We start from the raw sequence: 26,229 nt of genomic DNA, 5'->3' as shown, positions 1-26,229 counted from the left end.
CCCGGCTGCTCCCGCCACCCCAATGACCCTCCCCAGTGCAACACAACCACCGCGCCCCCCCCCCTCCCCAGTGCCAGCCCCGCTCACTGCTCCTCCAGCGCGGGAGAGAAGCCCGCGCTTCCATCCCGAGACCCCCCCCCCCCCCGACCCAACACGCGGGAAAAGACGGACACATGACCCAACAGGACCGCGAACCACTCCCAAACTCTCAACCAGTGGAAAAAAACCAGACATGACAAAACGCCCAAGTAAACAGATAACAGTCCCAAAAAAGCGACAAAGCAGAACAGCAAAAAGACATCATCAAATAGAACCGGTAAAAGCGAAAGGATACCAAGGAGGACAAAGCTTCCGGGCTGTGTACACCGTTCCCCAGCCCCCAGTCCTCAGTTCAAGGCCAGCGTCTCTGCCTGGACGAAAGCCCAGGCCTCCTCCGGAGAGTCAAAGTAGAACTGGCGGTCTTTATAAGTGACCCAGAGGCGTGCCGGCTGCAACAGGCCAAACTTGACCCCCTTCTTGTGGAGCACTGCCTTCGTCCGATTAAAACCAGCCCTTCTCTTAGCCACCTCAGTACTCCAGTCCTGGTAGATCCTGATCTCCGCATTCTCCCACTTACTACTCCTCTCCTTCTTCACCCATCTCAGCACACACTCACGGTCGACGAAGCGGTGAAAGCGGACCAGCACCGCCCGAGGCGGCTCGTTTGGCTTGGGCTTCCTCAGCAGCACCCGATGGGCACCCTCCAGCTCCAAGGGTCTCTGGAACAACCCCGCGCCCATTAGCGAGTTCAGCATCAGAGTCACATAGGCCCCCAAATCCGAACCTTCCAGCCCCTCCGCAGGTTCTTCCGACGGGCGCGGCTCTCCATCTCCTCCATCCTCGCTGACCACTTCTTGTGGAGCGCCTCGTGCGACTCCACCTTCACTGCCAGGCCCAGGAGTTCGTCCTCGCTCTCCGAGGCCTTTTGCCGAAGCTCTCGGATCTCCGCACCCTGAGCCATAGGGTCGCCATGAGTTTATCCAGGGAGGCCTTAAGCGGTTCCAGGATCTCTGCCTTCAGCTCCCTGAAGGAGCGCTGAAGCAGCTCTTGCTGCTCCCGCGCCCACTGCTGCCACGCTGCTGATACCCCACCCGCCGTCATCTTGCCCTTCCTGCCTCGCACCTTTCTCTGCTCCAAAGCCAATTTTTTGACCGCTCCGCTCCTGGTCCAGGCCATCCACCGGCGGAGAATCTTAGAGGAAGTGTCCCCACACGGGGAAAAGTCCAACCAGTACCGCTACGGGCCCTCAAAAGACCGAAATTAGCGGGAGCTACTGAACGTGCGGCTTAGCTCCGCATCACCGCAACCGGAAGTCGAGATGGTGCACCTTGAGGGACGTCAAGCAGTCTCGTCTTCATGTTGCAGATGGTGCCCACCAGAATATGTGGCCACGGAGTGCAGGGCCGAGCACAAATCCGGCGAGACCTACTGGACCGAGGTGTCCATGGTGGCGGTCAACCTCACCATGGTGCTCGAGGCAGTCACATGTCAGAGCCATGAGATCAGACAGAAAGCAAATGAACTCTTCCATCATTCACTCCGGTCTACTGAGTAACTGTCGAATTTCTGCCTAATGTTCCACTGCCTGTCATTGCCCTGCCTCCTTGAGGTAGTGGGGTAAGACCAGACGGGGTTTGTGAGGGGCAGAAATCTGTCTTCCAACATGAGGTGGCTACTTAAAAAAAGTAGTTCTTACACTAGCAGTGGGACTAGAACCAGAGATTATAGTGTGCCTCTGGACGCCAAAATGACGTTTGATAAGGCTGAATGGAGCTATTTGCTCTCAGTTTTGGAGAAGTTTGGGATTGGTCCTGGGTTTGTATCGTGGGTCCAGGATATGAAGCATCAATGGCTTGTTCTAAAACAAATGTCATGAGAATGTCACTTTAAGAAATGGTTGGCTGCTCAAGTTACTGCAGTAATGTCAGAGTGTGGGTGGAGCTGAGCTCTGGTTCTGCTTTTTAGTTTCACTTTCAGAAAAAGCTTGGGTGTGTCTGGTTTTCCAGTGAGCTGCAGCTGAAGTTAAACAAAGAGCTGTCCTGTTGATCTCTGTCATCCAAAGACTATCTCTGGATCATTTGGTTAATTCAGAATTATAAATGTTTTCAATAGTGAATGTGAATCTAATGTGCTCCTGTTTAAAGGTTTGTTAAGTATTTTGGATGTTAAAAGGACAGCTTAAATGATTACTTCGTGTTGTATTCTTTGAGGGCTATCTTTGAATTAATGGTTGCTAAGATATTGACTGTTTATTTAAAAAAGGTTAACTTGAGTTAATAGAATAAACATTGTTTTGTTTAAAAAAATACTGGTCCATTTCTGCTGTACCATACCTGTAGAATGAGCCGTGTGCTCCCCATACCACAATCTATTAAAAGTTGTGGGTCAGGTGAACTCCATAATACACTTTGGGATTCTCTAAATCCTGACCCATAACAACGAAAATATGAATTTGGGTTCGATCAGGCTGCACAGGAGGAAACAAGGCAGGGATGAAGGATTCCCACATCAGACTCCGATTTATTGACTACAGCTCTGCCTTCAACACCATAATCCCAGCCAAGCTCATATCAAAGCTCCAAACCTAGGACTTGCTCCTCACTCTGCAACTGGATCCTCGACTTTCTAATCCACAGACCACAATCAGTAAGAATAAACAACACCTCCTTCACAATAGTCCTCAATACCAGGGCCCCGCAAGGTTGTGTACTTAGCCCCCAATTATACTCCCTGTACACATACTGCATTGCAAAATTTGGTTCCAACTCTATCTACAGGTTTGTTGACGATACGACCATAGTGGGCCGGATCTCGAATAACAACGAGTCAGAAAATAGGAGGGAGATTGAGAACCTAGTGGAGTGGTGCAGCGACAACAATCTACCTCTCAATGCCAGCAAAACTGAAGAGCTGGTCGTTGACTTCAGAAAGTAAAGTACTGTACACACCCCTGTCAGCATCAATGGGGCCGAGGTGGAGATGGTTAGCAGTTTCAAATTCCTAGAGGTACACATCTCCAAAAATCTGTCCTGGCCCACCCACGTCGACACTACCACCAAGAAAGCACAACAGCGCTTATACTTCCTCAGGAAACCATGGAAATTTGGCATGTCCACATTAACCCTTACCAACTTTTACAGATGCACTATAGAAAGCATCCTATCTGGCTGCATCACAGCCTGGTATGGCAACTGCTCGGCCCAAGACCGCAAGAAACTTCAGAGACTCATGGACACAACCCAGTCCATCACATGAACCTGCCTCCCATCCAATGATTCAATCTACACCTCCCGCTGCCTGGGGAAAGCGGGCAGCATAATCAAAGACCCCTCCTACCCGGCTTACTCACTCTTCCAACTTCTCCCATCAGGCAGGAGATACAAAAGTCTGAGAACATGATGAACCGACTCAAAACAGCTTCTTCCCCACTGTTACTAGACTCCTAAACTGCCCTCTTTTGGACTGACCTGATTAACACTACACCCCTATATGCTTCACCCAATGCCGGTATTATCTAGTTACATTGTGTACCTTGTGTTGCCCTATTGTGTATTTTCTTTTATTTCCTTTTCTTTTCATGTACTTAATGATCTGTTGAGCTGCTCACAGAAAAATACTTTTCACTGTACCTTGGTACATGTGATACTAAACAAACCCATGTCTCCATTGTTGTTTGTGTTGGCAATTGAAGCATTGGTGATTGCTTTGAGGGCCTCAGAAAAATGGAGGGGAATTGTGAGAGGTGGAGTAGAGCACAGGGTGTCCTTATATGCGGACGACCTTTTACTGTATGTTACAAAGCCAGGGCCAGTTTTGGGGGAGATAATGGGGATATTGCAGAGGTTTGGTTCCATTTCAGGATATAATCTAAATGTCGGGGAAAGTGAATATTTTGTGGTTAGCCCTCTTGAGGGGAGGATTGCTATTGGGGGACAAGTTTTCACTATTTGGGGGTTCACGTGGCCGGAGATTGGACGGCACTTTGCAAACTGAATTTTACAAGCTTGGCAAAGAGAGAGTTAGACCAGACATGCAGAGGTGGGCCAGCCTTCCACTGTCATTGACGAGCTGAGTTCAATCTATTAAGATGAACATTTTGCTGCCATTGACGTTTTTCTTTTTAAACAAACAATTTTATTGAGGTAGTTTTTCGGCATTGTAAACAGTTACAGACATCAACAAAAGAAAGCAAAAAAGGCAAAAATGTGCAAACATCAACGTACAATCAATACTTCAATCGTACCATACTGCACAAGCCCGCTCCTCTCCCATCGGCACTACCCGCCAATTTATCCCTCCTACTCTAACCTCCCCCCCCCCCCCCCCTGCTGACGCTCACTCTCCCCCAAAGAAGTCAATGAATGGTTGCCACCTTCGGGCAAACTCCTGTACAGGTCCCCTCAAGGCAAACTTAATTTTTTCCATACCCAGAAAACTCGACATGTCCGAAAGCCACAACGCAGTCTTCGGGGGGTTTGAGTCCCTCCATGTCAATAATATTCGTCGCCGGGCTATCAGGGAAGCAAAGGCCAAAACATGGGCCTCTTTCCCCGGATCCTCTGAAACCCCAAAAATTGCCACCCCTGGACCCATCGCCACCTTTGTTTTTAGCACCCGGGACATGATCCCCGCAAATCCCTCCCAGTACCCCCTAAGCATCGGACATGTGTACGTGTTGGGATGGTTTAAGTATCAGGAAGTTAGCTGGGTACAGATGGAGGGAGGTGGTCATGTAGAGGGACAGGTCTGGAAGCACTGATGATGGCATCTCTGACATTCTCACAAGTTATATATTCTGTGAATCCGGTAGTGGCTTCCATGCTAAAAATATGGTGGCAACTCTGTAAAGGAATAAAGGGTTATAGTGTTCTGGCGGGAAAGTGGAGCTGAGTCCATAAAAGATCAGCCATGATCTCATTGAATGGCGGAGCAGGCTCGAAGGGTCAGATGGCCTATTCCTGCTCCTAGTTCTTATCATAGATTATCATAGAATTTACAGTGCAGAAGGAGGCTGTTCGGCCCATCGAGTCTGCACCGGCTCTTGGAAAGAGCACCCTACCCAAGGTCAACACCTCCACCCCATCCCCATAATCCAGTAACCCCACCCAACACGGAGGGCAATTTTGGACACTATGGACAATTTATCATGGCCAATCCACCTAACCTGCACATCTTTGGACTGTGGGAGGAAAACGGAGCACCCGGAGGAAACCCACGCACACACGGGGAGGATGTGCAGACTCCGCACAGACAGTGGCCCAAGCCGAAATCGAACCTGGGACCCTGGAGCTGTGAAGCAATTGTGCTATCCACAATGCCACCGTGCTGCCCTTATGTTATGTTATGTCAGCATTTTAAGCTGAGGGCGATGTCAAGGTGGGCCCCAATCTATAGGAGCCACTTGTTTGAGCTGGCGAAATTGAATATTACATTCACAATGTACAAAGACAAGGGGTTGGAGAGGGTGAGGGATTTGTTTTGGAGGGGTGGCTTGCAAGCCGGGAGGAGTTGAAGGAGAAAACAGGGCTAGGGGGACCGGACAGCTTCCAAAAATACCAGGTGCAGGACATTGTTCGACAGACATTTCCAACTTTCCCGGAGGCACAGCTGTCTACCTTGCCGGAAAGGACCTTCGTACGCGGGGTCGGAGGAGGGTAGCACATCTGGCATATATGGGCAGGTCATGGGGAAGAGCAGGTATCGGTGGATGAGGTAAAGGCCAGGTGGGAGGAGCTAGGACCCATTTTGGAGGAGGAGATGTGGAGGGGGTCCCTTTGTATGGTGCATGCTACGGCATTCTGCACAAGGGTGAGCTTGATGGAGCTAAAGCAGGTGTTTAGGGCACACCTTACCAGAATGAGTCGAGTTTCTAAGGGCGCCGGGGGTGTCGAGGAAAAGTGCGAGTAGTACTCAAGAGGACCTGCTCACCATATGCACATGTTCTGGTCCTGACCCATCCTGGTGGGTTATTAAGGGGTCCTTTTTCTACACTATATCGTCATACCTGAATAGAGCCCTGTCCGTTAGTTGCTGTATTTGGGGTGTCGGATGAACTGGAGTTGAGGACGGTGGCATTCGTGTCACTGGTGGCTCGGCAACAGATACTACCAAGCTGGAGGCAGATGCCACCCAGTGCCAAAACATGGCTGGGTGTCTTAATGGAGTTCTTGTACCTCAAGACAGTCAAGTGCATGGTGAGGGGGTCAATCGATGAATTCTATCGTAGATCGCCAAGATCCGGTCACTGTTAGTTGTTAGTGGGGGTAAGAGAGTGGAGGTTAGTGAGGGGGTGGAGAAATAGTTCTGGGAGTATTTCTGTTTTAGGAGTTCTTGTTACTATCATTGCTTGTATTTTTACTGATGTGTTGATACTGTTGTGTTTTGTAAACTTTGATATAAAATGTTAAAATTTCAATAAAAATTTGTTTGGTGCCTTCCTGAATAAACCTTCTCCATTTTGGTCAGTCATAAGCCAGAGGCTCCCATGAATCAGTAGGAATGTTTGATCTCTTCACGGGTGCTTTTGAGGACATCCCGAATCATTTCTGCTGTCCTCAATAGAGTTCGGACAAGAACAGTTGTTTTGGAGTCTGATCTCCAGCCCAGAGGAGCTGGTTTTGAGTGATTAGCGCCTCAATACTGGGCATGTTGGTTTGGCAGTGTTGAACCACTTTTGCCACCAGATTTGGAGGACATGCAAAGGCATTGCTGATGGTACTCTTCCAGCACTTGGTGTCTGTTGTAAGCTGTCCAAGTCTTCAAAGTATATAATCAGACCACTGAGATCACTGCTGCTCAGTAAACCATGATATTAGTCTTGGATTTGTGGTCTTGTCTGGAAATACTCTTTTCTTCAACCAGCCTAAAGCTGAGCGGACACACCGGAGACAATGATAAATTTTGTGATATCGGACACTATAGCGACGGCACGGTGGTTAGCACTGCTGCCTCACGGCACTGAGGACCCGGGTTCGATCCCTGCCCCGCGTCACTGTCCATGTGGAGTTTGCACATTCTCCCAGTGTCTGCATGGGTCTCACTCCCACAACCCAAAGATGTGCAGGGTAGGTGGACTGGGCACGTTAAATTGCCCCTTAATTGTAAAAAAAAGGATTGGGTACTCTAAATGTTTTTATTTTTTTTAAAGGACATAGAAGATGATGCTGCCTAACCAAAACCGATGACAAGTATAGATTTAGCATTTCTTTGTATTTGTACCCAATTTATCCAACTTTGGATCAACTTTTAATGAAAAGCTTTGACAACTTGCCTCTGAAGATTATTGCATCTAAAATCAGTCTCATTTCTACTTCTTTTATCATCTCTATACTTTTCCTGAAAAGTGTAGTGCTGCACATTCCTCCACATCTAATAACATTTAGCTTTATCTGCTCAGGACGACTTCCGGTGATGGCATGTAGGTGGACATCGTACATTGGGTGGCTCCTGCTCAAGGCTCTGGGTTTTGGATTTTAATGTCCGGTTTCAGGGACAGTTTTTGAACAAGCTGGTGCAGAAAAGCATATGGAGAATGGGAGATGGCAGTTGAGGCCTTTAAGCTGGGGGCTGGGTCAGGGGTGATGCCAATCAGGAGGAACCATAGGTTTGAGCCAGGGAGGCTGAACACGAGGTTTAGGAGATGGGAGGAGAAAGAGGGATGAGTATATTAAAAGACCTGTTCCTGGGGGATTGTTTTGCAAGGTTGGAAGAGTTGGGGGAGAAATATGGACTGGGGCAAGGGGAAGGGTTTAGGTACCTGCAACTCCGAGACTTTGCTAGGAAGGAGGCTCAGGGCTTCCCGATAACGACCCCCCCCATATTGCTGGAAGAGATATTGATGGCAGGGTGAATGGGGTAATGTCGGCGACCTATGGGAGGATTTTGTGGGAGGACAGAGTGTCCATGGAGGGGATCAAAGCCAAGTGGGTGAAAGAGCTGGGGAAGGTTATGGAAGACGGTTTGTGGTGCGAGTGCTCCGGAGGGTGAACACCTCAACCTTATGCACGAGGTTGGGGCTGATACAGCTGAAGGTCGTGTACAGGACGCACCTCAGGAGGGCAAGGATGAGCCGATTCCAAGGGAGTGGAGTGTGAGCATTGTGGGATGAGCCACGCAAAACACATACACATATTTTGGTCCTGTCCAAAGATGGAGAATTATTGCATTGAATTTTTCAGTGGCATATCTGGGAAAGTGCATGTGAACTTGGAACCAGAGCCCCTCAAAGCCATTTTCGGGGTGTCGGACCAGCTCGGGCTGCTGGCATGTGCAGGGACAGATGTTTTCGTCTTCGCCTCGCTTACTGCCCGGAGGCAGGTCCTGTTGGGTGGACGTCAGCTTCTCCACCCTGTGCCTTGGCTAAGTTGGGGGATCTACTTGAATTTTTGACACTTGAGAAGGTGAAGTTTGAGCTGAGGGGGATGAAGGAGAGGTTCTACAATTCATTGGGACTGTTTGTTAAGCACCTTCGAGAATTGGTCGCCATTAAACATGGGGGGGGGGTGGCGTTATTATTGTTTTTGATTACACTGTTTACTGATTGACTGTTAACTTTCCTTTGTACTGGAAGGTATGCATGGATATTTTGGTCTGTATAATGCATGGGGTGCTGTTTTTGATGAAAATGTTTTCTTTTGTTGTTTATTTGATGAAAATGTTGACAATGAGGAGACCCAGGCAAAAGCCACTGGAAAGAAGGGGGCAAGCAAAAGTTTGCCATTGAGTGAACGGGTTAGCCCGGCAGCAGGAAAGATGGCGGAGGCTGGATCACTGGGTTGGGCCACTTCTCTCACACTTGAAACTCTGCCCGAGGTGATGTCCGGAGAATTCAAGAAACAGTTCACAAAACAAGTGGAGGTGCTGCGAAAGGAGATGATGGCTGCGGTGAAGGAGTGGGTGGAGGTGGCGATTACCCCAGTGAGGGGGGTCCGATATGAGCTGGACAGGGCTCATCGGTCGCTCAGGCCCAAGCCAAAAGCAAACAAGCCACCAAGGGCACTTATAATTTGCTTCCACGCCTCTGATGGCGGCCATGGTGTGAAGGGTTGCATATTTGCCACCTCCCGCATGTGGCAGTTTTTCTGGTCCTTTTCCCTGATTGACGAGTGCATGGTTTGATGGAAAACGGTGCAGTAGTGCTGGAGGAAGAGTACATTCCACCGATGGATGGATTGGTGGACCAGAAGTGGTTTTAGGCGAAAGGAGCTGTTGCAACAAGAAACTTTTCCTGCGACACAGGGAACGATGGCGGAGAGAAAGGCGTCAACTCTACCATCTTAATGGTCAATGGAGTCCAGCTGGTGGACTTCTTGAATGAGAAGTTCAGTCAGCAGGGAAAGGAGTCTCTGGATGACCTGGCGAAGATGGTGGACCCACTGAAGGTTTAGATCGATCATGTGGAGCTGAAGCTGAAGACTCAAACCCAGGCAATCCGTAACATGGAGGAGGTGGTGGGGGAGCACGAGGAGCACCTCACTTTGTTGGTAGCCGAAATTGGGGTGTTGAGGGATACCCAGAAGCGGCTTCAGGAGAAAGTGGAAGGTCTTGAGAAGCGCTCCCAGAAACAGAATTTGAGGTTTGTGGGGTTGCCAGAGAGCATCGAGGGAGTGGATGCTGGCTCGTGTAGCCAAAATGCTGGAGGGTACTGGGGGAGGGGGCCTTCGAACTGCCCCTGGAGGTGGATCGGGCACACAGGGCGTTGATGAGGAAGCCGGAGGCTAACGAGCCACCGAGGGCGATGGTAGTGCATTGATTCCTTGACAAGGAGAGGACTTTGAAGTGGGCCAGGCAGACAGGCAATGTACCCGGGAGGGTAACGAGCTTCGGGTATATCAGGACGTGGGTGCATAGCTGGCCAAAAAGAGAGCGTTTTTCAATCAAGTCAAGTCTGCCCTTTTTAAGAAGGGGGTGAAGTTCGGGATGCTGTACCCAGCCTGCCTCTGGATGACCCACAATGGTCGTGAATATTATTTTGGTAATCCGGAGGAAGCGATGGAGTTTACTGGAGACAATGGACTGGCAGGAGAAGGAGGACATTGAACTTTGGAGGTGTTTGGGGAGGTTGGTTCTCCATGCCCCCTTTGCCAAGGAGTTTGGGGTTTTTCCCCTGGGGTTGTATTTTCTTATTCGGCTGTTATTGTTGCAACGCGTTGATCTCTCTTTTGGGGGTGGGGGGGGGGAAGTGGTTTATTGCTTCGCTCAGGGCTATTTGATGGAATGGTGGAGGATCATGTTGGGTGAGTGCATTGGGTTTTGTTTTCCTCTGGGTGGTATTTTCCTTTGTTCCTCTTTTTTCTTTGTTTGTTTGTTGTTATTGCCATTTGCACCAAGGGAATGTGTGAGCGGGGGAGGGGATGTTAGGTGCCATGGGTGGGGGCTGCCAGGCTAGTTGGCAGGAGCACAGTGGGGGAGTGAGCAAGCGATTAGTGTGTTAGCGGGGGTTGGGATTGTTGTTCTCTTTTGGGGGGAGGAAAGAGAGGAGAGGAGACTGCTGACAGGGTAGGGACTTTTGAGATACGATATGGGGGGGATTGATGGCGGTGGACATCTGAGCGAAGGCCTGGAGGGTTGCAAAATAAGCGGGTATCATTTGAGGTGGGGAACATAGTAGCAGACTCAGGGGGTAGGTTCATTATGGTGAGTGGGAAATTGGAGGGGATGTCAGTGGTTTTGGTGAATGTCTATGCCCCAAATTGGGACGATGTTGAATTTATCAGGCGGGTGTAGGACTTAGACTCGCACCGGCTGATAAATGGGGGTGGATTTTAACACTGTTATTGAGCCGAAACTGGATTGGTTGAGTCAGAGGACAGGAAGGGCATCAGCTGTGGCAAGGAAATTGAAAGGGTTTATGGAGCGTATGGGAGGAGTGGACCATGGAGATTTGGTAGACCGAGGGTGAAGGAATTTTCGTTCTTCTCCCATGTACATGGATGTACTCCCAGATCAATAATTTTGTGATGGCCAAGACATTGTTGGCTGGGGTGGTCGGTTTGGAGTACTCGCCGATTGTGGTCTCAGACCACGCGCTGCATTGGGTGGACTTTTGCAGGTGGATCGGGGGCAGGGGTGTGCGGCCAGCACCTGCAGTGGCAGGTAGATATGGGACTATTAGCAGATGAGGAGGTTTGTGTGCGGATGAGGGCTACTATTTGAGTGTATGTGGAGCTGAATGACACGGGTGAGGTTTTGGCCAGCTCGCTGTGGAAGGCGCTAAAAGCAGTGGTGAGGACGGAGTTTATATCGATACAGGCGCATGGAGAGAAGACAATGTGGGCAGAGATCTCCAGTTAGTGGATAAGATCCTGCAGGTGGAGAGGAGGTATTCGGAGACCCCGGAGATTGGGTTGTTGAGGGAGTGGCAGAAACTCCAGGTGGAGTTTGAACTGATATCTACAGGAAAGGCGGTAGGGCAGTCTACGAATATGGGGAAAAGGCAAGTAGAATGTTGGCGCATCAATTGAGGAAGCAGGAGGCGGCAAGGGAGATTGGAAAGGTGAAGGATAGGAGGGGGAAAACACAATCTTAGACCCGGTAGGGGTGAATGGGGTGTTTGAGGACTTTTGTAAGAGGCTATATGATTCGGAACACCCGGTCGCGGTGGAGGAATGAGACATTTTTTAGACCAGTTGGAATTCCCCAAGGTGGAAGAGGACCTGGTGGAGGGACTGGGAGCCCCCATTGGATTGATGGAGGTTCTGGAGGGTATGGGGGTGATGCATGCGGGGAAGACTCCGGGCCTGGGTGGAATTTTATAAAAAAGTTCTCAGGTGGCCTGGGGCCCCTGCTGGTAAAAATGAAGCAAAGGAGAGGGAGGAGCTTCCCCCCCCACGTCGTTGCTTTTCTTAATTTAAAAGAAGGATAAGGACCCAGAACAGTGTGGGTCCTATCGGCCAATTTCATTGCTAGATGTGGACACAAAGTTGCTGGCCAAGATCTTGGCCTCACGGATTGAGGACTGAGTGCGGGGTTGTAGGTGAAGACCAGATGAGGTTTGTAAAAGGGAGGCATCTGTCGGCCAATATTAGACGTTTGTTAAATATTATAATTATGCCCCCGGAGGGAGGAAATGTGCTGTTTGAATCCATGCCCATCTTCCCTGCAACTTAAATTTTTGAATCTCCTGTGCTAATGTTGGGCGATTAGAGGTTCAAGCTTGCTTGTGATAATGTGCAATGGACCCAGTTCAAACTTCGATGGAAAATGACCACTTGGAGCATTGTACCTCGTATTAAAATCTATTCAATCCAAGATTAATACAAATAATTTTGGACTTAAAGATTTGTTTTCCAAATCAGCAATATTGTATTTCAAGTTGAAACCTGCAAACTGAGATGCAGCTTAAATCAAAGGCATATTCCTGCAGGCAAGGTGTTTTCTGTGTGTTTCTCTGTAGCTTCACTTATGCTGGGACTTGCAACTTTTTCCATGTTCCAGGCAGATTACTTTTAAGGAGCCAGGCCTGGCAAACGAATCCCCAATCTTTGTTCATAAAAAAAATTGTACCAAATACATAGGATATTTAACACGTTCTCAACTGCATGAGTTTTAAGGCACACAGTTGTACAGAACTGCTTACATCAAGAACATAAAAGTGTATTTTTTAAATCTCCAACTCCCTGCCTTTAATTCTCTTCTCATAAAAAAGGAACAAACTTACACAAAATAGTTCCACAGCAATATCAAGCCTCTGCTGCCTCATCTAAGCAGCAATTCTTCACGTGCGTGATTAAAATATTGCCATGCCATTCCATGCTTGGGGTGGGGGGACAGGAAAGGGCAAACAGGACTAATAATTATTTCCATCCAAGATCCGCAACTGAACTTTCCAGCTGAAGTCACTAGATAATGGCTGAAAGTCAGAATAAAGGCTGATAATTTTTCCCTTTCCCAAACTAGAGGTGCTGCAGCTATTGATAACATCCCTGCTGGCAGAACTTCCTTACCTAAAGAGGTAAATATAATGGTCAGACCCGACATAGAAAATTATTGAAACCTCCAGATAGTAACTTCTACAGAGTTACGGTTCAACTTAGATAAACCGAAACACTTCCCGAATCACCCCCACAAATAATTTGCATTAAATTGCAATTGGTGCCAACTTGTGAATTTTAAGAAATGACTGCATCCCACATATTTTCATTTCCAAAGTTACTTAAATGTTTGTAACCAGATGGTTCAAAATTCATGGACCTGAACTGAAGGTAACTTTGGAGACTGACCTCATCACGTATTACGCTTGAACATATACAACTAACTCTGTATGTCACTGTACGCATTTATATCACAACACAAACTTTCATCTTTCAAAATGAGAAAATTTGTGCACACAAAACCAGAGTTTTGTTGCAAACGTCAAAGGCTATTAGGTGTGTAATGAACTCCAATTGGCTTTATTGGTTGGCCAATTGGAGTATGAGCTCCCTCAATGATAGCTCATTGAGGGGGCCCATATAATCACCTGTGTAGGCTTTGTGAGCCAGTCTTAAGTTGACTGGACTGCTAGCAGCACTGTTTGTAGCTGCTCCTGTAATATCGTTATTGTAAATAAATATCGGTGTGGTGACGGAACTCCTGCCTCCCGTGGATAACTACAGTGGCGACGAGGTAAACTAAGAATTTTGCGGAGACCAGCTGCCGCACTCGGAGGGTAAGCCTTGCCATTTTAAAATGCTGTTTTTTGGAAGGTTAGAGGCATTCTACCTGGCTATTGAGGACTGGTCCCAGTATGTGGAGAGAATGTGTTACTTCTTCCGGGCAAATGATATACTGACGGACGAAAGGAGACGGCTTATCCTGCTGTCGGCGTGCGGACCCTCAGCTTTCGCCATTATACGTAGTCTGACTTATCCCGATGCGCCGGACACGAAAACTTTCCAAGAAATAACAGAATTGGCGGAAGAGCACTACGACCCAAAACCACCCCTCATTTTGCGTAGGTACAGATTCTACACAGCGAAGCGGGAAGACAGGGAGTCAGTCACAAATTTCTTGACCCGCCTGAGAAGGCTGGCGGAAAAATGTGAGTTCGGCCCGACGCTAAATGAAATGCTTCGGGACCGGTTAGTGTGTGGTATAAACTACCTCACAATACAGAAATGCCTGTTGGCGGAAACGGAGCTAGACTGCAGGCAGGCGTTACAACTCGCACTGTCCCTAGAAAAGGCAGCAAGTGGGGCGCAGGAACTACAGGGCACGCCAATGGAGGTATATACCTGTGAGAGGGACTACCACAACGGGTCCTGCTACCAGATAGCTGCCCTCAGGAAAAACCTGAGAAATAGAGGGAAAAAGGAAAACCCCAGACTGCCCCCAAGTCTGCCAGAACTAACTAGAGACAGAGGGAAGTACCAGCTGAGGCTCCCCCAACAGAGAAGGACCGTTTCTGGCACCAGACAGAGTGGGGTAACAACGACAGAAACCCTAGAAGGAGGTGGCAAAAGAGGAATAGCAGGTGGGGACGCAGGGAAGTACACAACCTATACGCCCCATCCTCCTCCGAAGGGGAACAATTATATAATATTGCAACGAAGAAAGCAGAACCCATTAGGATTACCCCACGGGTGAACGGGCGGCCGACAATAATGGAAATAGACACGGGTGCGGCCGTATCAGTAATGGGAGTGGCAGCATTTAGAAAAATCAAAGATGGACTCCAGCCACTAACCCTAACAAAAACATTGACAAAACTTAAAACCTACATGGGGGAACCCCTGGAAGTTCTAGGCACAACTCATATATCCGTGGAATATGAGAAACAATTGCTCAGATTACCGTTGACTATAGTAGAGGGCTCCGGACCGAGCTTAATTGGACGGAACTGGCTGAAAGACCTAAAATTAGATTGGATGAAAATTTTCCAGAGTAGAAGCGGGCAGTTGAGTGGAGTACTCCAAAAATACCCGGAGGTCTTCCAGGAAGGTTTGGGGGAAATCATAGGCGCCAAAGCAACTTTGCACGTGGACCCAGAAGCCCTTCCGAAATTTTGTACGGCCAGGCCGGTACCTTTTGCATTAAGGAAGAAAGTAGATGACGAAATAGGCGCGACTGCATTATCAGACCAGTACAGTTCTCAGAATGGGCAGCGCCGGTGGTACCAATTTTGAAGCCAGACGGCTCGATACGTCTCTGTGGAGATTTCAAACAGACAGTAAACAAATACGCACTGCTGGACAAATACCCAATCCCGAAAATAGATGACCTATATGCCAAATTGGCAGGTGGGCTTTTGTTCACGAAACTGGACATGAGCCACGCCTACCTGCAGTTAAAACTGGACAAGGGCTCCCAGAAGTTCGCTACGATCAACACCCTGAAGGGCCTTTTTCGTTATACTAGGCTACCTTTCGGAGTGTCATCAACCTGCGCTATATTCCAGCGTACGATGGAAAATATTCTGCAGGGACTACCGCAGGTGGCGATTTATTTGGACGATGTCTTAATCACGGGTAGGACAAACAGGGAACACCTAAGGAACCTGGAGGAAGTGCTCGGGCGTTTCGCAAAGGCAGGCGTACGGCTAAAAAGGGAAAAATGTGTTTTTCTGGCCCCACAAGTGACGTAACTGGGATATAAAAGTAGACGAGTCAGGTTACACCCATTAGAAGACAGAGTAAGGGCAATAAAAGAAGCCCCAGCTCCCACCACGGTCCAGGAGTTACGATCATTTCTAGGGCCGGTAACCTATTATGGAAAATTTATTGAAAATAGGGCGTCCATCCTGGAACCCCTCCACCAGCTACTAAAAAAGGGGCAAGAATGGAAATAGTCCACCCGCCAAAACCGAGCATTTAGGGACATTAAGGAACAGCCGTCATCCGAAAATGTCCTAGAGCATTATGACCCAAGGAAGGAGTTGGTGGTCACTTGTGATGCATCCCCCCTACGGAGTAGGAGCCGTCTTAGCCCATAGAGGAAGGAATGGGGAAGAACGGCCAATAGCCTATGCTTCGAGGACCTTGGCGATGGCTGAGAGGAAGTACGCCCAAATCGAGAAGGAAGGACTGGCGGTGATATTCGCAGTAAAAGAATTTCACCAGTATCTGTACGGGCGGAAATTCACCATAGTGACGGACCATAAGCCGTTATTAGGGTTATTAGAAGGAGACAAATCAATACCCCCGATTGCATCAGCTAGAATCCAACGCTGGCCGTTGCTACTGGCGGCGTATAGATACGTTCTGGAGCACAGACCGGGAACGCGAGTAGCAAATGCAGATGCTTTGAGCAAACTTCCCCTCCCGGACACTCCGCCGCAAATATCAAAAGTAGAGGAGACAGTAATGACTCTAAATTTTCTGGGCACCCTACCAGTAGACGCACAACATATTCGGTTGTGGATGCAAAAAGACCCAGTTTTAGCCAAGATGAAGCATTTACTGCTAACAGGGGAACTGGAAAGACCAGTGGAGCCCCAGATGACCCATACTGGAGCAGAAGGGACCAAATAACCGTAGAAGACGGTATCCTATTATGAGGAGCCCGGGTAATCGTCCCAGCTCAGGGCCATCAGGCAATCTTAACCGAGTTACATCACGGACACCCAGGGGTGTCTAAAATGAAGATGCTAGCTGAAAGCTACGTTTGGTGGCCAGGTTTGGACACAGACATAGCAGCCTTGGTACGTCGGTGCCAGGAGTGCCAACAGGGGCAAAGAGTGCCACCAGCGGCGCCATTGCACCCGTGGGAATGGCCAGGCAGACCGTGGACCCGCCTGCATATTGACCACGCCGGCCCTTTCATGGGCTCAATGTTTTTGGTGATAGTGGACGCCCACTCCAAATGGTTGGACGTCCACCGAGTAAACATGGCAAGCACAGCATCGACAATTGAAAAGCTCAGGGATTCGTTTACAACACATGGACTTCCGGAGGTATTGGTGTCGGACAATGGAACGGCATTCACAAGTGGGGAATTTTGAAAATTCCTGAAGGAAAACGGAGTTCGTCACATCAAAATGGCCCCTTACCATGCAGCGACCAACGGCCTGGCAGAGAGAGCGGTCCAGACACTTAAAGCGGGACTCAAGAAGCAGCCGGCAGCGTCAATAGACACACAGCCCTCCCGCTGGCTGTTTGATTACAGGACCACACCGCATTCCAAAACGGGCATACCGCCAGCTGAACTCTTAATGGGAAGGCGGCTGCGAACGAGGCTGAGTCTCCTTTTCCCAAATTTAACGGGGAAAGTGGAGAAACAACAGGAGGCCCAACGCAGGGGGCATGATAATAGTCGGCAGCAGAGACATTTCCAGGTGGGGGCACCGGTTTGGGTCAAGAATTATGGGAATGGGCCAACGTGGGTCAAAGGCACGGTAGAGTCCCAAACAGGGCCCATATCCTATGAGGTTTCAATAGGAGATAAGGTGCTGAAGAAACACCTAGACCAAATAAAGGCAGCGGAACCACACCTGGAGGCAGGCGAAGCAGGACCGCCTCAAGCTGGGATAGCCCAGACGGAAAGGATACCCACACCCCAGCTCCGAGCAATTTCTCCAGACCCAGTCGTCAGAGTCGGAGATGGACACGCTCGACGAGACCGCCGCGACACCTCTCCCCAAGGAGGAGGAAGAACAACTTCCAAGGAGGTCGTCAAGGAAAAGACGGGCACCTATAAGGTACACCCCGCCCACTTCGGAGAACGACCCGGCGGACGACACAGAGGTGACAGACCCAGACATGAGGAGCAGGAAGAAGCTCCGAGGAATGCCAGCTGGCAGGAATTCCTCGGATTCCTCCGTGGGGGGGGTGTAATGAACTCCAATTGGCTTTATTGGTTGACCAATTGGAGTATGAGTTCCCTCAATGATAGCTCATTGAGGGGGCCCATATAATCACCTGTGTAGGCTTTCTGAGCGCACCCCCCCCCCCCCCCCCCCCCCCCCCCCCCCCCCCCCCCCCCCCCCCCACTGTTTCAGCAGCATGTCTCTTTTTCAGCAACATTCAATCAAACAACTCAATGGCATTTTCCTTCAATACCCTCTAAATCACCTGCTCCTTATCTTAAATCTATTCCCCCTGATTATTGACTTCTCTACTAAGGTGCAAAGTTCCTTTCTATCTACATTACTCAGAATTTTGTACACCTCAATCAGGTCCCCCCTCAGCCTTCTCGGCTCTAAGGAAAACAACTCCGGCCTAACCAGCCGCTCTTCATAGTTGAAAGCCCAGGAAACATCCTGGTGAATCTGCTCTGAACCCTTTCAAGTGCAATCACATTCTTCCTAGTGTGGTGACCAGAACTGCACACAGTACTGTAGCTGTGGCCTTATGAGTGTTTTATTCAGCTCCATCATAACTTCCCTGTTCTTATATTCAGCACCTCGGTAATAAAGGCAAGTATCCCACATGCCTTTGTAACCACCTTATGCCTCCAGGAACCTATGTATGGACATGCACCCCAAGGTTCCTCTACTTCCGAGCATCCTACCATTCAATGTGTATTCCCTCTCCTGGTTCGTTCTCCAAAATTGCATCACCTCACACTTTTCAGGGTTAAATTTAATTGGCCACTGTTCTGCACATCTGACCAGCCTGCTTATATTGTCCTGTAATCTAAAGCTTTCCTTCTCACTATTTACCACACCATCAATTTTCATGTCATCTGCCAAGCTGCTGATCATGCCCCCACTCACGTCTAGGTCATTATGTATACTACAAACAGCAAGGGACCCAGCACCAATCCCAGCAGTGCAGCACTGTTGGACACAGGCTTCCAGTCACAAAAACAACGTTAGATCATCACCTTCTGCTTCCTACCACTGAGCCAATATTCCTGGATCCCATCAGCTCTTGCGTTCCTTTTTTAAAAAATATTTTTTTATAAATTTAAAATACCAATTCATTTTTTTCCCAATTAAGGAGAAATTTAGCGTGGCTAATTCATCTACCCTGCAAATCTTTTTGGTTTGTGGAGGAGAGATCCACACAGACACCGGGAGAACGTGCAAACTCCACACAGACAGTGACCCTAAGCCGGGATCGAACCCGGATCCGTGAGGCAGCAATCCTAACCACTGTGCCACCATGCCGCCCTTGGGCTCTTACCTTTCTGATGAGTCTCCCATGCGGGACCTTGTTAAAAGCCTTACTGAAGTCCATGCAGATTACATCAACTGCACTGCCCTCATCTACACACACAGTCAATCAAGTTAGACAAGCTCTCCCCCTGACAAAGCCATGCTGATTATCCTTGATTAATCCTTGCCTCGCCAAGGGCAGCACAGTGATGCAGTGATTAGCACTGCTACTTTACGGCACCAAGGTCCCAGGTTCAATCCCGGCTCTGGGTTACTGTCCATGTGGAGTTTGCACATTCTCCCCATGTTTGCGTGGGTTTCGCCCCCACAACCCAAAGATATGCAGGGTAGCTGGATTGGCCATGCTAAATTGCCCCTTAATTGGAAAAAATGAACTGGGCACTCTAAATTTAAAAAAAGAAATCCTTGCCTCGCCAAGAGATTAATTCTATCCCTCTGAATTTTACCAATAATATCCTTCCCACTGATGTTAGATTCAATGGCTTCTAATTCCATGTTTTTTCCCTACTTCCCTTCTTGAATAATGGTACCACATTAGCTTTACCCCAGTCCTCTGATACCTCACCTGTGGCCAGAGAAGATTGGAAAATTAATGGGCCTTACTCTTTCTCTGGTTCCTCTCTTGTCCTCAATATATTTATAAAACAAAGAGAAAATGCTGGAAAATCTCAGCAAGTCTGGTGGTATCTTTAGGGAGAGAAAAGAGCTAATGTTTAGAGTCCAGATGGCCCTTTGTCAAATTTCTGAAACACTTGGGATTTTCCATTATTTTGCCCGCCAGTGTTTTTTCATGCCCACTCTTTATCTCCTAATTTATTTTTGAAGTACCCCCTGCATTTTCTATACTCCTCTCAGGCACCAGTGTTTCGAGCCCCCTGTATCTGTCATAAGTCTACCTTATCCAATCCTATGTATTTCTTGACATCCAGGATGCTTTAGAATTTTTGGTCCCACCCTCCCTACCCATATAGCTGGTAGCAAAGTGAACCATGACCTCTGCCTGTTCACCCTCCCTCTTCAGAATGACCTGCAGCTACTTTCAGCCCAGGAGTACAGATGAACAGGAAGTCAAAGGAAAAGAATCATGAGCAATAGAATTTCTGGCTTCTCCGAGTCATTGCTTTGTTTTATCAACAGTTCAATCTTATTCATGTTTCCAATCCTAAGAAATGACTACGGGCAAGTTATAGGACTGGATTTTAATTCCTTATTTAGTTAAAACGTGTAGCAGGGTAACTATCCTTAGTATTAGCAATAAAAACAACATTAGCAATAAAAACAGAAAATGCTGGAAAAACTCAGCAGGTCTGGCAGTATCTTTGGAGAGAGAAACAGAGTGAACTATTTTCATGAAAACGCAGGCAGAACTAAGTGCAGGTCACGTTAAGGCTTGGCACTACAGTTTCCTGCACATTTTGCAAGACCAAGACTAATTCTCTGCATCCCGTATCTGACTGCTTGAAGGTACAATGAAAGGTAATATGTTCCCTAAACAATTCAATGTTGTAAATTATACCATCTGAACCAACCGTTTTTTATCTAGCACCTAACATTTTCCAAGGTACTTCACAGGAACATTGTAAAGCAAAATTAGACACCAAGCCACAGAGGAGACATCACAGCAGATGACCAAACATTTGGTCAAAGAGGCAGGCCTTAAGGAACATCCTAAAAGAGTAAAAGAAGGAAAGGGAGATAGAGAAACAAAGTGGTTTAAGAAGAGAATTCCAAAACTTAGGGTGTAGGCAGTTGGAAGCACCGCCACCAGTGGTGGCGCTATTAAATTCACTCAAAAGACCAGAATTAGAAGAGAACTGACATCTTGGAGGGTTGGGCAGTTAGAGAAGATTATAGAGATTGTTTGTGAACAGGATCTGAAAATAGGGGTGATAATTTTAAAATCAGGGCATTGCTTAACCAGGAGCTATTGTAGGTCTGCAAGCACAAGGGTGGATGATAGATGATTTGTGCAGGATAAAAATAGCAAGGTTCTGGACAACCTCATTTTATGGATGTGGGAGGCTGACCATAGGTGCACTGAATAATCAATGTGGTCTTTATCGTAGTGTGGATATGTGGCATCATACTATTCTAAAACACACCCTAATTCTTGTGAGCATAGTTTTGTAATTATGGGAATCTATCCCCCAATTCAGCTCGTGCAGATTTTAGGGAATTGGAACTGATTAATACAAGATGATGCTCATCCTATTTGCACTATAACTGCAGTATATCATACTGTATTTCCAATTCCAACAACTTCATCTGAGAAGTTAATGGTCTCTATTTTTCACATGCGATCCAAACTGCGACATATTTTCACAATGTGCGTTTTTATTTCAGTGTTCATTATCACAACTTGTGTCTCCAGATGAAAGCGGATCAGGTTGCAAGCAAATGGAATTTGCAGATATATAGCTCATCCACCCATATTACAAAACCAACAAAACTAGCCTTCCTTCTTCAAATCCATTGACATACTTAGTATAGCTCTAAAAGGGGCCAGTATATTTTGGAAATTCACACATCAAACACAACCAAAAAGAGATCAAACAGGAATTCAAATAACAAATAAATGTCTAACACTCCACCGTCCGCTCTCCCTGCCGCTACCCTCCACCTCCCCAACCTTCTTTTTTAACCGCAACACCCCCCCACCACTGCTAATATCTTAACTATTCTCGAAGAAGTCGATGAACGGTTTCCATCTCCAGGCAAACCCTTCCACAATCCCTCTCAAGACGAACTTGATCTTTTCCAACCCGAGAAATTCTGCGAGGTCGCTCCCCACACTCTTGGTTCCAGCGGCCCGAGTCCCTCCATTCCAACAAGATCCATCTCCGGGCTACCAGAGAGGCAAAGGCCAGCACATCGGCCTCGTTCACCCCCTGGACACCCGGGTCTTCCAACACTCCAAAGATTGCCACTTCTGAACTCGGGACCACCTTCACCCGCAACACCTCAGACACAACGTCAACAAACCCCTGCCAGAACCCCTGCAGCTTCGGACAGGCCCAAAACATGTGGACATGGTTCGCGAAACCACCTGGGCACCACCACACACATACTCCACCCCCTCAAAAAACTACTCTTCCTGGCCACCATCATATGTGCCTGTGGACATGAATTGAATGAGGGTAAGCCTCGCACACAAAGAGGATACGTTCCACAGCTCATCCTCCAACTCCCTCCCAAGCTCTTCCTCCCACTTGTGCTTACTTCTCTGATCGGAGCGCCCTCCCAGTCAATTAGTTCTTTGTAGATCTCTGACACTCTGCCCTCACCCATCCCCGTTTTCAGCACTTTGCCCTGCAAACCCGGGGGCGGCAGGTCGGGAAAGGACGGCACCTGCTTCCTCACATAGTCCCTCACCTGCAAGTACTGGAATTCATTCCCGCTGGGCAGCTCATATCCCACTACCAGCCCCACCCAAGTACAAAAAGCTGCCCCCAACGAATAGGTCCCCACACCGCTCAATCCCCACCAGCTGCCACCCCCAGAACCCACGTCTAGCCCACCCAGAGCAAACTTGTGGTTCCCACAGATCGATGCCCAAACCAAAGCCCCCTCCAGCCTCAGGTGCTGCCGCCACTGTCCCCACACCCTCAGGGCCACCATCACCACTGTACTTTGAAGTACCTGGCCAGCGGGAATGGCAGAGGCGCCATCAACAGTGCCCCCAAGCTTACAAGGGGTTGCCTTCCTCTGCTCCCATACCAACCCCTCCCCCACTTCCATACGATGGCTTTATTTGCTGCCCAGTAATAGGTCATCAAATTTGGCAGGGCCAGCTGCCCCCCAGTACCCGTTCTAGCAGCACCTTCTTCAGCGTGGGACTTTACTCACCAACACAAACCTCAAAATCAGTGCATTAACCCTCCTAAAAAAAAGTCTTTGGAATAAAGATTGGGAGGTTATGGAACACAAATAAAAACGCTGGGAGAACCATCATGTATAGGTATTTCTTTTTTGCTGGCTGATTTGCCCAATAACAGGCATCAAAACCTCATTATTTCTCCAGCAAGGTTCAATCCTTTCTAATTAGCAAACCAACAAAATTTGGATCAAGTTAGCCACAGTAAGATCTACATATGGCAGTTAGATTTAGATTTAGTTGTCGCTCCATACATGAAAACATAGAAGATATGATGAATAAATGAGGATACATAATGAAAACACATAAACATAGTCAGCGGGTGAAGTATATGGCAGGCATTGTCAAACTCGGGGGCGTGACCCGCGGGTGGGTCGCGGAGCCGTTCGTTGCGGCGCTCCCAATCGCGCAAATCTGTGCGCAACAGCCGCAGCAGCCTTCAAAATCACCACAAACATGTTAATAAAAATGCAGTCGTACTGCGCATGCACGCCGATGATTGGGCACACATGCACAGTGTGGCCGCTTTTTTGTTTAAAAACTGTCTTTTTTTTTAAATGGTCACAGCTTTTTGTTTTACAAGTTCGAGGGGGGGGGGGTTTATTTGATAAAATTTTACAGGAAACAAAATGCAGAACTGGACAGGTGGAGACGCCATACTTTCCGACACCGGAAGGCTTCACCTACATCCAACAAGTTCCATTGGAGGAGCGAGTGCGAGGGCCAAAGGGACCCAAGACCATTTCCTCCATTTCTGTCAGCAGCAAACAAGGCAAGAGAAAACGGTGGGTTGCGCAGATCAGCCTGCGTGGGTCACAAAGGTCGGCCGGTGTGGGTCGCAAAGGTCGGCCGATTGGTAAAAACGGTCCCCGCAAAAAAAGTTTGAAGAACACTGGTATACGGTATATGGTGAAGATGCGTAGAAAGATCAGTTCAGTCCATCAGATCAGTTCAGACTCTAGGAGGATTATTTAGGAGTCTGGTAACAGCGGGGAAGAAGCTGTTTAGTAGTCTATTGGTGCGTGTTCTCAAACTTTTGTATCTTCTGCCCAATGGAAGAGAGGATAGCCCGGGTGGGAGAGGTCTTGGATTGAATGTAGGCAATAAAGCAAGATTTAAGTGTACATCGACCAATCTCAACTCTGAAGAGATATTTAATTAATCGTGGCATCACAATAAAGCCTAATGCTCAGTTCAACTGAAGTCTAGAACCCCAGCTGAAGGGCACCAACCGAGGTTAGCTCATGCCACAACTGTTGCCCTGACCCAGATTACTACAAATATCGGACTGTGTGCTCAACAGGTCAGATTAACTGTAGTAAAAGTTGTGAAACGACAGATTCAGAATAATTCCAACAATATTTAAATGCTCCTTGGAATATAATAGAAATACAACTGTGCGCCATGTGCGAAAGACTAGTTGAAAAGGGGTGGTGAGAATGAAACAAGGTTTGTCACCAGTTTCCCCCATCTAAAAAAAAAAGAGTAAGCCAAGTACATATCGGGATTTAGCAATAATACCCGCCTTCCTGGCACAGTCACTAATAGTTGGGCAAAACCCAACACGGGCCACCGGGTTCGGACAACATTTTAACCCCAAGTCAATGACTCTCTCTTTCTCACCAGTTTCCTGAGCGCCGTTTCGTCCAGAGCGGAGTAGCGGTCTGCGGACATGATCAGACCGGGCTGTGCTGACTCAATATCCCCGAGCAGCTCGCGGGATGGCTTGATCGGAGGAATTTTTTTGCTGGTTGTTGTTGCGGAAGTTGGCTGCAGCTGGAGTCACCCCCCCCCCCCCCCCCCCCCCCGATGCTCCCTGGAGGTGGGTGTGAAGTAGAGCCGGACTCGGGTGGACAGATCGCTGTCACTCGGTGACAGGGAGTGACGGCTGACAGTTTGATAGCTGCAGGTGTGCCGCCCTTTACTCAGTCAACAACCCAAGGTGGGGTGCTAAAGAACAAAAATGGTCTGTCCCCTCTCAAATATAACAAGCAGGATCTCAGTGAGGTCAAACGATCTAGGTAATTCCTGAGCCTTTTATGAACCAGTCGTCTCCCCCGCCCTAGGCGCCAAATTCCGGGCGTTCCTCCTTCGCCCCCGTTTTCAAATTGCGAGCTCGCGATCCGGGGAACGTTCCATCCTCAACCGCTCACCTCAGCGCGAGCTTCAAATATGGATCATCCCCACCAAACCCCGCCCAACAACACCGGCCTCGTCCAACCGCGTGCTGATCCCTCCACCAGCGCCTGTGGGATTGGAACGCGGACGCCAACCGTCGCACGCCTTGGCTCGGCCCACTCTGACCTGTGCACCTTTGCCAGCCGCAGTTCGTATCCATCAATCTTCCTCCTGCGCTTGCAGTCAGGTTCGACTGCAGCCTTTTGTGCAGAGAGAAGGCAGCCAACGATTTGAAAGCAAAGGAGCAAATCTGAAGTTAAAAACAGAGATTGCTGGAAACACTCAGAATCTTTGGAGACAGAAACTAAATTAACGTTCCAGGTCGATGACCTTTATTTACAGTGACAAAACTTGCATTTATATTCCACATTTTCAGAGCTTGGAATGTCACAAATTGTTTTACAACCAATTAATTAATTTTTAAACTGTAGTCACTGTTGTAAGAAACGCAGTGGCCAATTTCCGCACAGCAATCTCCCTCAAACAGCAAAGACCAGATCATCTGGATATTTTACTGTTCCAGGTTGAGGGATGAATGTCTTCAAAATAGTGTCATTTATTTCCACCTGGGAGAACAAATGGGGCCTGGGTTTAATGCCTCAATAAGCAGCTCCAACACTGCAGCAAAATAATCAACAAGCAGACTAGAAAAGCACCCTATCCTGGTCACATTGTTTTTTATTCATTCTTATTTTTCATGTTTCTTATTCATGGGCATCGCTGGCTAGGCCAGCATTTAATGCCCATTCCTAATTGCCCAGGTGGAGATGAGCTGCCTTCATGAACCGCTGCTTTTCATGGGCTGTAGCTACACCCATAGTGTTGTTGGAGTGGGAGTTGTTCCAGGATTATATACACTTATATTCACACCCATATGGCAGAAATATCCACTGTACAAGTCAGGGGCTTTGACCCATTTTATCAGAATCCATTCCTATCACAATCAACTATAGTGCCATAACACGAAAGAGAAAATGCTGGAAAATCTCAGCAGGTCCGGCAGCATCTGTATGGAGAGAAGAGACCTAACGTTTCGAGCCCGATGACTCTTTGTCAAAGCAGCCATAATAGTTGTTTTCATTGAGATCATTGAAATCAGTCA

General features: G+C 48.1%; 1 protein-coding gene across 3 annotated transcripts in view; it reads right to left on the bottom strand.

The window, feature by feature from the left end:
* smtnb (smoothelin b) overlaps positions 1-25,128 on the bottom strand; it is a 563,126-nt gene extending 537,998 nt beyond the window's left edge. For 2 of the 3 annotated variants that reach the window (XM_038774843.1, XM_038774931.1), the window contains exon 1: positions 24,573-25,128. In XM_038774843.1, coding sequence (XP_038630771.1) covers positions 24,573-24,623 — 51 coding nt within the window. In that variant the 5' untranslated portion in view covers positions 24,624-25,128. The remainder of the gene's footprint in view (positions 1-24,572) is intronic. The other variant, XR_005457667.1, reaches the window with a different exon arrangement.
* Between the last annotated feature and the right edge of the window lie 1,101 nt (positions 25,129-26,229).

This window comes from Scyliorhinus canicula, chromosome 1 (genome assembly GCF_902713615.1).
Source record: "Scyliorhinus canicula chromosome 1, sScyCan1.1, whole genome shotgun sequence".
Taxonomy (NCBI): Eukaryota; Metazoa; Chordata; class Chondrichthyes; order Carcharhiniformes; family Scyliorhinidae; genus Scyliorhinus; species Scyliorhinus canicula.
Note: the sequence above shows the minus strand (reverse complement) of the source record. Positions and strands in the feature narration are given on the sequence as shown.